We start from the raw sequence: 18,534 nt of genomic DNA, 5'->3' as shown, positions 1-18,534 counted from the left end.
TGCCTTATGACCCAAGGCTCAGACTGGAACAATACTCTAAACTTTAATTTGAGAGTGTGGAGTGTGTTGTATCTTCATTGTGTGTGTTAAGACACATATTCATAAGTTACAGAAAGGCCCTGTATAAAGTAAATGTGTCTGCTATTGTATGTTTTTGATTTTACCCACTTGGCTAAACATCTGATACTTGGCAATACGATTGGCGTATCTGGCCATTCTAATACAGTGAAGTGAGGCGAGTCACTCAGAAGTGATCACAGGAGACAGATTTATATTCACAGTGATGTGATGATAACATTGCAATAGGTAGAAAAGGTTTAGCTAACCTTCCACTGGACATTAGCTATGAGCTCTAAAAATGTCAAAAGAAAGGAACTTTTTCGATCACTAGAGACTAGAACGTTTGTAAAAACTCAGTTTAAATATTTATATGACATCTCTGGCCTTTATACATAGGAGCTACATAGGGGAGACAGCCTTAAGGACTGGTATTGGTTTTAGTGTGAGTAGGTCTGATGAGGTACAGCATGTGGGCAAGTCTGTTAATGGCTCAGTCACAGTGACTTGCCGCACTTGCCTTCCTGGTGAAACTCTGTACTCAGCAGTTGCTATGGATTGGAATGTGTTTCTACTGAATGTTTTTTATTGGTGATCAATAATAAAGCCTGCAGAGATTAGTGGCTTGTGCACTGTTGATAGGCTTCATTCATTACAGGTCTTTAATAACAGCTGGGCCCTTAGGATACTGTGGATGTGTTCAGGCGTCCAGTAGCCATGAAAAGATGCATAAAGCCTTCCCAAAAGCTGATGCTCAGAGTTGTTGGGCATTAATAAAGTGACTGGAACAGGAAATTCTCAATGTGTGTACTGTATGTTGTGATATTATCTATTCTACATTATAGGAAAACACACCTGTGCAATGCACAGACATGTATGATTGAGTCATTTACAAATGCAACAGGTTTTTTTCCGTGCACATCTGTTCTTTAGAACGTTATAAAAATACAACAAAGCAGGGTGAATAACGCTAATTATCCTACATAATAAATATTTCCCACTTCCTTTCATTTTGATGAATAATCAACCCCAGAATAGTAATGCCTGGGGTAAAATTACTGCAATATGCGAGAATGGATAGATCACATTCCAGTGTTGTGCTTATACTAAGTCCTGAGATTATTATTAGTTTTTGCACACGGTGTTTGATTATTTTAGTGGGCTAGTTTAATTTACCTCTGCCCGATGGTGTACAGTTAAAAAATGTGCACTATGGATATTGGCAGGCATTAATGAAACAATGTTCTATGCACGCACATCTTAAAAATACTTTTTTTTTAAATTGAAATACAATTATGCAAGTTATCAAATCTGGGTCATTTTTGTAGTCTACAGATAATATAGAGCTAAGAAATCAGAGTATTTGCAATGGCCTTTACCAGCATGATAGTCAAATAGGTGATTTGGTATCATCCACAAGACAAATGCTATCCACTAACCCTTTTTTAACTCATCTGCGTACTTTGTGAATGATTTATTGTTTTGTATAGTGCTAGAATAGTATAGGAATGAGTAATAAGGTATCCACTATATAAATATTTGATACATGGGCACATTGAATCATTTATTCTGATGAGTGTGGTATGTACAATGCAGGGCACATGCTCAGTCACAGGATACAAAGCTATTTTAAATCATTAGAACCAACCTTCCCAAGGAACACACTTGTACTTCATGGAGATTTCATTTTTTTTTTCAGTTAAATAAGATTTAGAAGTACAATATCATGTTTAAGTAAACTATTTTTGAAAAATAATTTAAACTGTACCAAGAATAACAAGACCAGCCTAATTGTGACATTAACTATGATTCTAAACACGAGAGACTTTGGAAATTGTGCAGCCTTGAAGTAGCATGTTAATACTCAGGCCATTTCCTAAAATTTCCCACTACCAGAACTGCACTTCACCTATAATTCAGCAGAAAATTTTTTTTTTGTCCATCTGAAATACCTTACTGATCACTAGAATAAATACTTTTATATAAAGAGAAATACATCTGTTTATATTAATCTAAGAAACTACATTAAAATATTGCAACAGTCCTGCATGTGATCCTTTCCTCTATTTTCTACATTTCTACATGAATTACTATATTATACATTCTAACATGCACATTTGCATTAGTGTTTAGGCCAGCTTCAAGAGAGCTTCAACACCCAGGCACCACTGACTTGTTTCATTGTAAAGACTCAAGATTTTCCATTCATGGCAACAGACTACAAACCAGGTGGTAACAACAGTTGTCAGTTGTCTTTTTTTCTTATGTATAACATATATATATATATTGAATAACACTCCTTCACCCTTCTGTGGCCTCCCATACAGGAGACCTTCTGAGTGATTGAATAGAGCAGATTTCCTGCTCTTGTTGCTAATACAATATGGCAACATCTGCTTGAGTGGATCTACTTTCAGAGGCAAGAGAGTTATGGAAGAAGATAGGACAACTGGCTCTGTGAAAACAGGGGCCTCTGTGACACAGCAGGCTCTAAATGGTTAGATGGAAAAACTATAGGATGACACTTTAAAAAGACATTAAGACACAGCCACTATCTGCAGTGACCATGTGTCACCACATAATCTTCTGCGAAACCAGTGCCTGGGCTTGATCTAGGCATCGCTGTGCTTCTGAACAAGAAAGATCTGGTTACTTTTGGTAACCAGGGACAGCAGGTGAGAGACAGCAGGTGGAGTCTAATCAAAGTTTCTCTTATGTACGAATGAAAGACGCCAAGTGTTTAAGAATGTATTTCCTCATTGAAAGGAAATTGTGACAACAAGGAAAAGCTCCAGTGTTTGAAAACTATAACTGTGTTTCGGGTGGTGCAAAACAATATAACATGCACACATGCCACATAACAGGTTATCTTGCTGTAAGATTGTGATTCAAACAAGGCTGGACAAAGGGCTGCACTCATACCTGGGAAACGTACAAACATACCTCTGGGAACGTCAAACACAATGATGTAGTAGTGTGCTTGCAGGGAATTCACTGGCTGGTATTATACTGTCACAGATTCAGCTGCAATACCCTGAATGGAACAAATCTAATGCAGGATATTAACAGCATATCTCCAAATATATACACCTTCCCTGCAGTAAATCACTTGTCCAATCCAAATGCTTTTAAGACGAAAAAAAGATACGGTGAAATAGCAGCATGTTCACTTTACTGAAAAATACTGGTCTTGTAAGCAAAATTATTTATTTTTGTGTATAGAAAAAAAGGTTTATCTATACAGTTTTCCCAAAACAATGCAGGAAAGAAATTCTGGACAACATATCTAAAACAATACTTCCCCCTGAAACTACACATGAAAAAGTGAAAATGAGCCAGGCATATAAAGTGTTAATGGTTTTGCGTGGCTTTTTGAAGAACTGAAGATATTGGTGAACTAAGAAGAAACAATCTACACTAAAAAAAGCAAGAAGGTATGCCAACTGGAAAAAGAATAAACCAACATAAAGCTGCATCTGTCTTCTTGCACAAGGTTAATGCACAACTCATTACAACTTCGCATTGTGGAGGGCTCTGACTGCAGCTGTCCTTGCTACTTCTATCTACAATACTGCGAGACCTATGCACAGATTTTGGAATCTTGTACAGTCATTAATAAAATTTTAATTGGGGTTGGGTATGTTTGTTGGGGAGGGGGGGCAAAGCACCAGGAACAAAGCACATAATTATGAAAATAAATAAATAAAACTGCCTCTCGAAGCAGAAATGGAAAGTGTGACATGCCGGTTGCCTGAATTCCTCAGATTATGCATGAGCTTCAGCCTTATCTCGTGACCTTTAAATTGAAGGCAAGAAATGACTTCAGCCCAGGGCTTGTGGAGCATGCCTGATTGGCTACCTGCTCAAACCTGCTGACAATAGAAATTAACAGAACCACCAGGCATATCCAAAGGGAAATTATTTTAATATATATATTTATAGTTTCTTTCTTAAACATGGAGAAGCAAAAAAGTCATTATGTGCTCTCAGGCATGCTGAGTAGGAACAGCACTGCAATTACCTTTTGCTCTGTTGGAACCATGCTGCATTGTATTTTAATAACAGATAGTATAGCGCATTTGATCAAATGATAAATATTACATACCTATGGGGATAAAGTGCCGACGTGACTGGAAACCCTGCTGTGGGAACAGTGCAGTATGGGAAATATACTGCCTTGAGGGCTTTTACAAAATGGGTTTTTAGGAGAATTAAGCACTATCATAATGACCCAAGAGCCTATTCATTCAGGATCACTGTAACTTTATTCCTAAAAATAACATGACAATGCTTTTGAAACATATAAGTAGAGCAATAGAAATCTATTCCTTTCTTTAGCCTCATTATTACCAAGTCTGGTTCTTGTTAAATCAGAATCCATACTTGTTGTTCTATAAGGTCAATAAAAATTGGCCTAATCATGTGCATGTTAAGTGCATTTTTGAAAAGCCAAAGCAAAATCATTAACACTGACAAAACTAGATCGTGTGCCTGCAAAAAATGCTTTGACATCAAATAATAATGAAATTATTTTATGCCTTTTGAACCTGTTTCTGAGTTTCACAAATTCACTCAACTGCTGACACAGATGTCACAGTAAACATTTTTCTTTGCTTTTGGCATATACACTGACATGCAGTAGGGGTTTTGATTTTACAGACCCACAAGGAGGCAATGAGTCCTCAGCTGACAAATTCAAAGCAATGTATTAATTAAGAAAATCACAAAACATAAGATAAGGAACAACAGCACAAAAAGATCCATGACAAACTGTATTTCAGATGGTATGAATCAAGAGATGATAGTAGCATACATACAGGGACAGCTACATTTAATAAATATGCAAAAACTAAATATGGTTCTACAGTATTTAAGTAAGGAATTAACTTGCAGGTTATATTTTCCATTAATAAGTGTTTTGTAATAAGCTGTTGAAAAGGTTTCAAAATCCATTCATTTAAAATAAAAAAAGAATAGTTAAAATATCAATACAAATTCCCATTATTATTACCACCATCCACACATTTAATGAACTATTTGTAATAACAAATGTCAATAATAGTATATTAGAATAATACTATACTCAGTAGATTATAAATTAGCAAAAAATTGTGCTTTTACATTTTTGCAATGCATATCCCAAAACAGAATTAATATTTCACTGTTTAAGGGTCAGTCTTTAACTTAATCGCTTTGTAATGTGGGAAACCTTTCTCCATGGGGGACCTAAGTGAGGCTTTTCTGAAATTTTGTCAAGAGAAAAAATGTGCTATACAGACAGACAGGGAAGAAAGCCACTGCAAAATGTTATCTATGTTGGCCACATTCCTAGCAGGAAGATAAAAGGGGCAAAATTAGCTAGATCACACAAGGGGTGGCAGTGATGAATAGCATATAAAAGACCTACAATACAAAGATAAGAGAAAAAACAAAACAAGAAACATTATTTCAAATAGGACACAAGTAAAATGGATGCTTAATCACCATCAATGTCATTTTTTCTTCCTTTGGAATTTGAAATTTTGCTTTAGTTGTCACTAAGATACAACGTCAGAATTATTGTTAACTGCATAAGTTCATTCATATTCTAAAATTGCAACAGAAAGACACAACATTAATGATGAGACAGAGTCAAGAGTTCTCTATTAAAACTGTGATCTGATCATGACAGAAATACTGCTGCTGTGATCAGTTTCTTGCTTAGGTCATAGTCATTATCATGCTAAGTCGATGGTTTTAAGTATATATATAAGTATATATATGTGAATATCCCTTGTGCAATCAAACTAAATCAAAATAAATTTAAAATAAAGAGCATTCATACTTCTGTAATAAAGTAGATGACTAATAAAAAATTAATTGTTATGAAGAAACGTAAACACTGCATTGATTTACAACCAATTCCATTGCATCACAGGAACAGAATGATGTCAGCACTTTCATGTTACATGCAGTGACAAAAAACAGGTTAAAATCTCCCTTTTGCTGTTTTCTGACAATTTATTCACTCAAGCCTGGAGAAGACAATATTATGAAACAAAAAGGTATACTGTGTATAATTGGCCAATATAATTACTCAGATCACACAACTTATAAAAAGGTAGTGTTTTTACACAGATTTATGGTCTAAACATCATTGCAGTTTTAACTATTGCCACACTGTACTGTGGACTGATATCACACTTAGTCAGGAGGTTTCCCATTAATCCTCCAGACCCTCAGAAGACAGAATGGTGTGCTATTTCTTTCTCTCCCAGAGGCAGCACTTGTTGATTACAAGGCCTCTATCGCTCATACGCAGACAGTCATACTCAGCTGTCCTTCGCATAATGCAGTGTTGCCCTGGGTGTTCTCAAGTTAATAAGTCTCCCTAGACAACTAACACCATTTACCACAGTGTCTGGTTTTTCAGATCTCAAAGGCAAATCCCACTTTTCCTTTCCTTCTGAGATGAGATCCCTCAGCTCCATGTATTTTATGGAACCACACAATCTTCCAAATGCCTGTGGCATTCCAGGGTTACAATGTGCCTTTGTCACCTGACATGATAAAATAAACAGAGCCAAACAACATTTTTTGAGCCTGCTACAGCCTGCCTGGAGCCCACAGTACTGGACATTCTATGTTGTTCATGGCTCACTTCAACACCCAATTGTAGTATCTGCTTCATACGTCTAGTGTTTTATTTGCACAAATGGTTGAATTAAGTAATCAAACACCTAGGTGGAATGTAAATAAAAAAGACCCTGCAGCTCTCCAGAGCTGCTGACCAGGTGCTTAGATAGGCACACATGTTATTTTCCACTTTCTTAAAATGAGAATAATCACTTCTCTATGACTTCCACAAGCTGTTCGTGTTAGGAATGCCTTGAAGAAAACAGAGTGCACTATTTCCTTGATTAAAATTAAAATTAAATAAAGTTCTTAATATAAATATAATAATAAATATTGTATTTTGAAAAGCACACTGAACCAAATTAATCTGATCTGAAATGTTCCTTAAAACCAAAAGATCATGTGGTAAAACATTAACATTATCAAAATTCTGCCAAAGTTAAATGTGATTTTAAATATCTGAATTTGTGTTATGCAGCAGAAATGTACAGAATGGTTCATTGCTGTTGCTGTGCTGCCTTCACACATGATGTAGACAGTATTTACCAGTGCTAAGTGATAGACCTGAAGATGGGAAAAAAAAATTAGATCACTGCCAGTTTGTGGCTCAAAGAGTAAATTGCAATGAGAAATTTGTGCCTAGCACGTGGAATTCAATTGGCGGAAGATCTGGGGAAGGACAGTACAAAGTTGTCTGTTTGCAGTGGACTGAACAAAGAAATGACTTGAACTGGTAGAGAACACTACTACAACTGAAGATATGAAGGTCCTCTGTGTGTAGCATGAGGGCACAGGGTTTCTGGACAGTAAATCTTTCAATTTGGCATGTAAGCTATTAGTTTAGCACAGATCCAGCTCTATTTTTCCAACGAGAAGGATTATACATTGTTTATACACAACACAGGATTTAGGGAAAAGCTTAACAGCAGAAACTCTACATTGAAACAATAATAATAATAATAATAATAATAATAATAATAATAATAATAATAATAATAATAATAATAATAATGGTAGGTACCATTTGACAAACCAGGATGAAAAATTAGAAGGTTTAGTGTGTGGGTGAAATCCTGAAGATTTTGATTTATAAACTTTCTTATGAAACAGGATGTACAGGTAATGACTGGGTAGGCTACTTCTGAACTGAAGGGAAGCTTATACATTTTGAATTATGTATGTGGATTAGTACTACAACAGAGCCCTATAGCTTTGCTATTGTTTTTAAGCAATTGTCATTACTAATTCAGAATATCTTCTCTGAAAATATTAATATTCACATTGTACAGTAGAATTGTAATGCTCAAATGTCTTGCTGCTAAGATTTTTTTTTATAATTAATGCTCTTGTTGGCTTTCCCCTTAAAAAGCCCCTTACATAAGATATTTATAGTTAGAAACTTCAACAGACCAAACACTAAATTACAAGGGAATATGTTTGTGTTCCCAACAGGTTCTTTCAAGGCATAATTCACTATATTACGATTTCATCAATTCAACAGTGCCAGTAACTCATTTCAAAAGGTCAAATTTCAATAGCAGCCAAATTGCAGGGAAATGATATAAAGAAAAGAAATAACTAATGTACACAGCCAGCTACCAGCCAAAGATAAACTATTCCTACTGGGCAGCCTTGCTAACTACTGCATTTATGAAATACAGAGTTTCAATGGTTATGGAATTGATTTGAAAGCTAATATTTGGAAGAGTTACATAAAGAAAAAGATTAATACACGTCCTTTTTAGCGGAACAGATAATATAATAGTATTAAATGATGGGATTAAAATGGATATAGATTAAATGTGAAGAAAAAAGAATGCACACCAAGCGCTTTTATTAATCCTGCTTCAAAATGATTCATTTCCAGTGCAACATGTTGCTTGCCCTTCTCTGCCTCAGAAGAACTTTGATCTTCCTCTGGAGTTTATGTGAAATGCAGTAGCACTTACTCAATCTATAAATGCCCTATTATGACTAATAGTAACAATTACTGGCCTTACTATTGTTATATTAAAAAGATCAGAAACACATGTGAGTCTTGGGATGTTCTTCAATCTGGGGTTCTTTCTATCATATTCAGTGGGAGGCATCAGTGTTTAACATACAGTATATCCCATAAACTATAGCCATGGCTAAAAACACAATAATGAGATAATGAGATTCCTGTCCAAACAGTTCTTTTTATCTATTTTTTTTAACTGAGTATAACCCTATTCACCACATGGAAGCCAAAAGAACATGTCTAACTACTGAGGGTAAGCGTGTATGTGTGCTTTGTTCTGCTAGTAATTCTGACTAAAGAAAGAAAACTGAAAACACAAATTTCCAGGATATTTACAGATTCAAATGAAGTCAGAAGCAACCCATTTATGTCTAACTCTACTGCAGATTCACATAGCTTTGGCATTGTTTTTAAGTTATATTCATTACCAAATCAATGCAATTATGGATTATGGTTGCATTGTGATATTTATAATAATAATTATAATAATTGCTTATACTCATATAGCGCTTTTTCTGGACACTCCACTCAAAGCGCTTTACAGGTAATGGGGACTCCCCTCCACCACCACCAATGTGCAGCATCCACCTGGATGATGCGACGGCAGCCATAGTGCGCCAGAACGCTCACCACACATCAGCTATTAGTGGGGAGGAGAGCAGAGTAATGTAGCCAATTCATAGAGGGGGATTATTAGGAGGCCATGATTGGTAAGGGCCAATGGGAAATTTGGCCAGGACACCGGGGTTACACCCCTACTCTTTTCGAGAAACGCCCTGGGATTTTTAATGACCACAGAGAGTCAGGACCTCGGTTTTACGTCTCATCCGACAGACGGCGCCTGTTTACAGTATAGTGTCCCCGTCACTATACTGGGGCATTAGGACCCACGTGGACTGCAGGGTGAGCGCCCCCTGCTGGCCTCACTAACACCTTTTCCAGCAGCAACCATAGTTTTTCCCAGGAGGTCTCCCATCCAGGTACTGACCAGGCTCACACCTGCTTAGCTTCAGTGGCTTAGCTTTCATATCACAAAAAGCAAGAAACAACATAACAACATAATGTTAAGTCCCCAGTGATGGAGCTAGGGCACAAGACACCGCTTTGACCTGGAGCAAAATAAGGTAGAACTCACTGTTCATGTTCTTGAAGATATTCAGGATGGGAAGGATCTGCCTGTAGTAAGGCACCAGTGCCTCTCCCACCATTTCTCCTGAAACTACCAGGTGCTGCAGGACCTTCAACGTGGTACAGATCACTTGCTTGTTTCGTGTGTTCAGAGCATCTGCAACAGCACAGAGAACAGCAGGGGCATCCTGTTAAAATACATAAGCAAACTGTATTTTTTAGCAATGAAAATCAGTGGAGGTTTGGTTATCTCATTTTAGCAATTGGATAACCCTTGATGTCTGACTGATTCTGCCCTTTGACATCTCCTAAGTGCCAGGAGAAAGAAAGAGAGAGAACAAATAAAATGACAAATTGGAACTCTAAAATCCTCTATCTGAAACCTGCTGGTTATCACTCTTGCTCATCTATCTAGAAGTCAGATTTTTGTTGCAAGCAATTTTCTTCACATTTTCCATGTTTCCGCTGTTATATGTCACATTTTCCAATCCACAGATGAACCAAAATACCAAACAGAAGCAGCAATCATGCTTTGAACAAAAGACTCTTTGAAAAACAACAGATGATGCAAGGATCTTAAATGTGGTCAGTTATTGGACCAATAGATCATCATCTTCCCAGCGTTTTTAATTTGTGCTGTAGATTTTGTTCAGCTGCACCCCCTGATGAGATCATTGTGTCTCAGTGGGCCTGCACTATACTCCAGAAATTCATTTCACATGATATGATTGATTTAAAACACACTAACACAACATGTCTAAGCTTTTCCTTTCAGTATCTGTTTGGTCTGTTCTGCTAGTTTTCTTCCGCATCTCACAGCTCCTACATTAAATTAAGCAAAATGATATTAATAAAAAAGCTGATGATCTTTAGCAGGATTTGATTTATGTTTAAGAATCTCAGAAATACTTGTTACTTCAGTTTGAGTTCAGATCCTAATTTAACAATTTTATTTGGTGGAAACCATATGTGAGTCATCTAGGCCACAAGTAATATACAGGACTGCACAGTTAGTCTTGTCTGTTCAACAGACAAGATTTTTTTATTTCCCATTTACACATAACCCCATTTATTGATTAGAGAGGTTAACCGAATATGCAGTGAACTAAATCAACAAAAATGGGCTGATAATAATGTTATATTCTAGTGGGTTTGCATAATGCTATGGTAACAAGACATAAGCTCACTTTATTTCTGGCACCCATAAAACACATCTTTTGGTCTTACAGCCAAGTTTCAAGTTAATGATGATTTAAATAAATATCAGCTATAGCACTGTCAATATACAGTATGAAGGAAGCAATAAGTAACATTCACTCAGTTTCTTTTAAGTGCTGAAGAAGATGCGTGTGAGGCACAGCACCTTTTGCTTTTTTACAAGAATGTTTATTTCAGTTGCTCACCTTTACAAAATAATAACAGCTTTTATCACTCATATTTCCTGGCATTACAGGTTATGTTGTTACAGCATGAACAGTGAAGAAGTTCATTTAAAATGACCATTTAAAGGCATGATCTTTCTATTCTCTTTAACTCAGTATCCATACTTCATTCTACATTCTTATTAAGAAAGAGTCCTTCACACAAGTGAATTCAGCATATACGGATACACTTGAGATCAATATCAATTATTTATTGTTATTTTTGGCCCTTTTATATTGTGCAGAGGACACAACAGCTGCAGCACTACATATTTATGAGATATCAGTAAGCAACAGGTGGAGTGAGGTCAGTCATAAAAGTATGAAGCCCACTCTCTGGCCAGTAAAATGCTCCTCTAGTAGTTGGATCATAGCGTTTACATAAAACCTATTGAATTCCAACTTCTAGCAGAGCATATGACTTCATTGAACTCAAATAGACATCTTGGAAATAGAGATGTTTTAGCTCACTTTTAAAAGTTAGCTAATTTGGAACACACAACTAATGGTCACAGATATCTCTGGAACATATTCTATGTCCAATACAGGATTTTAAACAAAAAAAAAATAAAAAAATAGGATGAAATAGTCATGTCAGTCACTGTGCACACCTTCACCCAACAGAACTTTTCTGTTGAGAAGAACACAAAAAACAGATCACATCAACACACAAAGAAGAAACAGCAACCACTTTAAGCAATAATAATGAAACATTTTTGTTCCCTTTTCTCCTGAAAATCAATTTTCTACAGCTTTAGCTTAAATAGCCACTGCAATCAGACATTTTTAAATGCAGCTATAGAGTGGAAATAAGAGAAAGCCAATCAGGGGCAATTTGGCTGACAGCACTTAACCAAGACTCCTGCAGATATCCTCCTCAGGGGGCTGTGAGGAGATTCTTTAAGACAGATCTGTCACTTCCATAGAATTGGAGGGGGGGGCTCTCAGGTGACTCAAAACATCTGCTTATCAGTAACACTCAATTCATCCCTTACTTAGCCAATACAAAGGGAGAATTTGTTTTTTCAGAGAATAAGGTGGCTCTTGACCTTTGTGACACTTGTGTACATGACACATTTATTTTTTTACACCAGGACAATTATGGAAGTGATGGTAGTACAACAGACAAGATAAACAGCACCTTATAGGATAGTTTATTCTTTCAAAAAAGCCACAGCAAAAACATGTTTTGGAATAATGACAGCACCAGAGCAGTGACATACTGTAGAAACACAAAGCATGCAAACTAATTTTCATTCAAATAGCACTTTTATCTTGAGAGTAAATTGGGACTCTAATGTGCTACACTGGATTCACATCTAAAGAAGTATGGGTACGAATGGCAAAAAAAAGACATTCTGAAACATATAATAGATATTATAAAGATCCTTTGAAGACATCAGAAAATGTATCTAATAGGAGCTGATCGTTTGAATGCACATTCAGTTTCCAAATATAGAATACCATTTGGCATTATGATTAAGTTACAACTATATGTACTTGAAATATTTTTGCAGTTACAAGAACACTGCTGAGAATAAAGTGTTGTTTTTTTTGTAATTAGGTTTTGTGGCATTGTAGGATTGTGTCTTGAGGGGAAAGAGCAGTTCTTTTCCTTTCTCAAAATAGTTTCTTAGTGTACATAGACGTTCATATAGCACTCCAGGGCTATATTTGAAGTATACAGGAATATATATGATACACAGTAAAATAATAATTATGGGCATAAACTGTTTGCTTGACTTTGGCATTTGGACTGTAGGTATACTTAATTATTTATCTGATCATGCCAGCTGACTGGGGTACTGCTGCTTCAGTTGGATCAGTTCGGTATCAATTGTGCTAGAATTTATATGAACTAAGTAATAATTTATTCATAGAACCCTATTAGATTGGTAGCACATAAAATTCATAAATCCTGTTTCTTAAATGTCAGGAGTAGGTGACATTTGCAAGATTTTTTTTGGCAGAAATGAAATGTATTCTTGTTTAAGCTTGGGTTTTACAGTTATGAAAGTTTAATTTGAAATCAAGACAGTGAAAATGTTACTCTAAACTCTGTATACATGAGAAAGAACCCTAGATTTTGTTATTGTACAAACCTATTAAGAAACCCAATAAAATACCATTATGCTAGGACATTATTATTTATTACATATATATCACAAATCACATACTCTTGTCCATATACTGAAATAGAACTTGAAATGAAAGAAAAAAAGAACAAACCAAAAGTAATATCTGAGAATGAAAATTGAATACCTGGGCTTGAGCCTTATAACTGGAAATATATTAGAAGTATGTTAAAGTTAGAAGTAAGCTTCCTAAAAAGCATGTCTCAAAGTATCTAAATTGCAACTAGGATTTGTTTATTTAAACAAATGGCTTTTTAACACATTTTGAGCCAGTACCATTTCTTTATTATGCTTGAAAAATACATAATTAATTATAGCAATAATTAATCATGGAACAAGTAATAGGTTTATTCCATGCTGAAAAGAGAAGAAAGAAAACACAGCGTTTTGGCCGTGGCGCCTTCTTCAGGTGTAAAGAAGGCTCCACGGCACCTGAAGAAGGCTCCACGGCCGAAACGTTGTGTTTTCTCTCTTCTCTTTGCAACATGGAATAAACCTATTACTTGTTCCTTTGAAGCCTACGCATGCTGACGCAGCTACCCACCTGAAATAATTAATGATAATTGTCCCTGCTCTGCATTTTTTATTATATGCATACCCCACCTCCTAATGGCACAAATATTAATCAACTCAGTCCACTGTTACAACTTTTGTGCCAACATAGGTGGGATACTAAGGCTACCTTCTTTTTATTCATACTTTGCAACCCACAGCATGTAGAGTGATGTACAAGGGAATGATGTACAGGGGAGTTATCATTGGATGGAGACATTTTTTAACCTGTCTGTTTATGACATTACTTTAAAAGCAGGACTTAGTCTGGTTGATCTTTAAACTCTTTTCATGGCAGTATTCATTCTGTAGCATGGTGAGCAATAGCAAAGTAAACAAAGACAGAAGGAACTAAATAACAGGACAGCCCTGAATTTTTTCCCAGCTGGAATTTTACATTTCACGCTGGCTTTTTATTTTTCTGTGTTACATCATTCTCTAGATAATTCCAAAACTGAAAATACATAAAGATTGAAAACAAAGAACCATACATATTCAGTATAATAATCACAATAATACAATCTGCAAATGCAACCACACTGATATATCATGGATTCACATTAGGGTATTGGGAGTTAGGGTATCATCAAAATTCAAAATGTTCAACAGTGTTGATTCAACTTGATAAGTGCCGGAATGAGATTGTGGTTATACTCACATTAGAGAACTTTTGCGTTTAAGATTACAGAGGCTTATTTTCTGCATTTGGAAGCAATTAATCTGCAATACGGAGACATGCTCCAGCAGTTTCGGCATGGTCAGAAATGTGCATCTTTTAATAATGAAGAAACTCATAACGGTATGCATTTAAAATTCCATTATCATAACTATGTGTGTATTTTCATAAAGAATATTACCTTTGGTCTAGCCTTAGAAGGCAAATGATTGTGCTTGCTAAGCCCAGGTATTAGCAGTCACTGTGTGAGCGGGAGGATGTTCTAAAAAGTAAGTATCTCATATTCAGATGCTGTTTGAATATAATCTTAAAAGCTCCAAAGATGTGGTTTCAGTCTTGTTAAAACGGGCAGCACAACACACCCAGAGAGCCACCAGCTAGGATAAATACACATATAAGTGTCTGAAGCAGTGAAACAGTTGAGTACACTGAGGGATGAAGAACTTAAGCACAAAAATGAAAGCAATTAATAATTAATACAGCATAAAAGAGCATATAATGTGAAAGTAAAGAAAACAAAAACAACTAAAGTAGAAAAGGTATACCTTTTTGTAAAGTTTCAGTAGTGCCACAGAATTAGTAATGTTTCCACTCCTCTCTTTTCTATTTATACCCTCTGCTGGCGCCCTAATGGAATGGCCTCACTGTCCCTGTGGTCTTACTCCTGCTGTTGAGGTTGTCTGTCACCACTTTGTGTTTAACTGGGGGGTGCTGAAGAACGGATTGTTTATTTTGAGCTCTGGCCATGGACTCAACAGGCGAGAACAACTGACACAGAGCTCAGAGTGCAGAGCATTGCTTGCAGGATTCCTTTCGTTTGCACTTTGTGTCTGTGTGTGCACAAATAGGCATCTGGCTGAAGGCAGTAAAAGGTCTGAAGCCTTGCTTGCATTGGAAGCTTAGAAGGTCAGACAGTGAAGGGCAATACCAAGATTGTGGCATTTTCATTGCCCACGTGAAAATGTGACCAGCGACTGGTTGTTCATATTACAAAACACTAAGTACTTCCGAACGGTAGAGTAACTGCGACAAGACTGAAGTCATGCTTATTGGCACCCCCCTTCAACTTCGTAAAGCCAGTCCTGTAACCCTATCTGTAGACGGTTCTGTACTTGAACTTCACTCTAAATTGAAAAACCTTGGGGTTATATTCGATTCTGGCTTACCATTCGACCCACATGTGCAGCATACTGTCAAAACATATTTTTTTTCACCTCAGAAATATCGCTAGACTACGCCCTATGCTACTGTATCACTAACTGTGGCTGAAAAGCTGATCAAAACATTTGTGTTCTCTTGAATTGACTACTGTAATGCTCTCCTTGCTGGGGTATCTAAATCTACTTTGAACAAACTGCAGTATGTCCAAAACTCAGCAGCCAGAATCCTGACCAGGTCTAATGCTAATGATCACATGACTCCTATCCTGGAGTCCTTGCACTGGCTTCCGGTCAAATTCCGTGAAGAATTTAAAATCCTCATGCTCACCTACTGTATAAGGCTCTACATGGCTTGGCACCTCAGTACCTGTCTGAACTATTATCACTCTACTCCCCACCTCGCAACCTTCGCTCTTCTAAATCTGCTCTCCTTAATGTCCCCCAAGCCCGTCTACATTGTATGGGTGACAGGGCCTTCTCCTGTTATGCCCCCAAGCTCTGGAACTCTCTCCCCAAGGATATCAGAGAGTCGCCTTCTCTAAACTCCTTCAAATCTGGACTCAAAATCCTCTTCTTTAGAAAAGCCTTTACTTAACTGGTTCCATTCTTCACCCCTCTGCTTTTCTTAGTACCACCATCCACGGTCTCCTCTATATATTGTAATTGTGTTTTATCTTGTGTATTATTTTTATTTATTGTTGTTGTCATTCTGTAAAGCGCTTTGAGAAGCCACCTTTAAAGGTGCTATATAAAATAAAGTTTATTATTATTATTATTATTATTATTAATATTATTATTATTAGTGTAGGTCATTGTAGCTTTTAGGTATTCACAGATGCTCCCGCTCACCACGAAGGAAAAACTTTATCTTGGATGCATTATTGAAAGACTTAATAACAGGTAACTAAAAACATGGATCTGAAAAATACCAATTATCAGTGCAGGATTCAGAATATGTTCTATATGTTCTTGTTTGTGGGATGAGCATAGTAACCCTGTCCAGACTAGACTTACTCTTGATGGGAATGATCAGCTGTGGGATGACAGGGAGGATCTTGGTGCCTCCATGCTCCAGCATATCGTGAACCCCCTGTCGTGCGAAGAACTCATAAGGGTGCACTGTCTCACACAGCCCATCAAAAAACAAAGGCAGGTAGTGGTGGTAGTCCAGTTTTTCAATCTCCACCTGGACAAAGACAAAGACATGGCAAACTGCCCTTAAGATACATTACCTGCATTTATCCACTTTATCTGTGGCATTCCAATTCCAAATGTATTCTATCAAAAACAACTTTATTAATATTGTTAATAAATCATAGTCTTCTATCTGCGCACGGTGAGGAGAAATGTATATCTTCTTTTTTGTGTCTATAAAAATACACAAAAAATAATACACAAGCTGTCTGCAGGGTTTTATTGCGTTCAAGAATTTAATCTAGATATTTACTTGTTAATTACCTTATTGTTTCTTGTAACTACAAATAAAAATAATGTTTCAGTCTTGAAACACACATATTCGAAAAAGCTTTAAGAGACTGTAAAATAACAGTATATATGTGGTTTCATGCAAGTCCATTTATTTCAATTGTTATAAGCCCCCTCTAAAAATTACCAGCCATGCAAAGTGAAATGATTGAACAGTAGAGTGATTACAGAGAGGTATACCATACTGTTCAAGTTAGAAACACCAGCTATCCAACATGAAGAGGCTATAAAGTGCATCTTATTTTGAAATGAGTGAGTGTGTAATCAGTGGAAATTTTCACAAAGGAAGGATAAACACTGCAGATCAGTCAGGGGTCTCTAACACAGTTGCATGACTAAAACCCTGTCAGATTCCACTGCTGATAGTGAGAATGTCAATGAGCCACTGGAAGATACTTTGAAGGTTTGACCTTGTGGGTCCCCATTAGTGTCTTTCATACTAGACATCAAAACCAGGCTCCTGAAACACATTTGCAGGCAAACAGTAATGCCCTTGCAAGTAAATAACATTAGCTTTCAGGTGCAGCTGATTACACTGAGGGTAATTTTCTTCCAACCTTGACCTCTTGCTGTGGTCAAGTCATGATGCTGTGAAAGAAAATCCATCAGAGGTGAGAATATTTGATGTTAGGAATATGAAGACCACAGATTCTGACACTGTCAGATTCTGGGATGGAGATTAAACTTTGGGTAACAGTGTTAATTCAGACATTGTAAACATGAAATCCACTAGCATATTATAGACAATCACCCATTTTAATGTTACTGTAGTCGGACCAAAGCGTAATGTTAGAGCTTCAGTCTGGCTCCCAAAATCTAGAACCTAAGCAGGGAAAAGCACAGGAAAAACTTATTTTAACACACTGCCAACATTTGTTTCACTGGCTCAACCCTAACCATTTATTAGTCTGCCTCCAGAGTTGAACCATCATCTAGGAAATTATCCAGATGTGTAGTACAGATTTTAAAATGTACCAAAATAGGAGAATCAAAACAATGGTTCTTAAAAATGTAAATGAATGCTTGGGGATCTATGTTATTCAGGCTGTGTGAGTTCTTAGGGGCTCTGATACAGGTAAGGAGTCTTACTAAGGTGGTGGCAGATGGATAACGAGCAGAATCCAGAATCACCCACTGATTTAATTTTTTAAGAGCATATAATAAGTCTTTCCTATTCTCTGCATTCAAGTCAATGAAGCAGGAGCACCCAGGATCCCTGTCTAAACAATTAGTGGACTGCAACAAAACATTGCCATCACATTGGCAATGCTGACTCAACCACAAAACAGTGCCACCCTCATTC

General features: G+C 36.7%; 1 protein-coding gene across 2 annotated transcripts in view; it reads right to left on the bottom strand.

Annotated features, from left to right (window-relative positions):
• pacrg (PARK2 co-regulated) overlaps positions 1-18,534 on the bottom strand; it is a 106,756-nt gene that overhangs the window by 31,158 nt on the left and 57,064 nt on the right. For both annotated transcript variants that reach the window (XM_088602995.1, XM_088602996.1), the window contains exons 3-4: positions 16,761-16,932; positions 9,810-9,959 (exon numbers count right to left, since the gene is read on the bottom strand). In XM_088602995.1, coding sequence (XP_088459121.1) covers positions 9,810-9,959; positions 16,761-16,932 — 322 coding nt within the window. The remainder of the gene's footprint in view (positions 1-9,809; positions 9,960-16,760; positions 16,933-18,534) is intronic.

This window comes from Lepisosteus platostomus, chromosome 13 (genome assembly GCF_059453375.1).
Source record: "Lepisosteus platostomus isolate fLepPlt1 chromosome 13, fLepPlt1.hap1, whole genome shotgun sequence".
Classification (NCBI taxonomy): Eukaryota; Metazoa; Chordata; class Actinopteri; order Semionotiformes; family Lepisosteidae; genus Lepisosteus; species Lepisosteus platostomus.
This window is presented reverse-complemented; position numbering and strand designations above follow the sequence as displayed.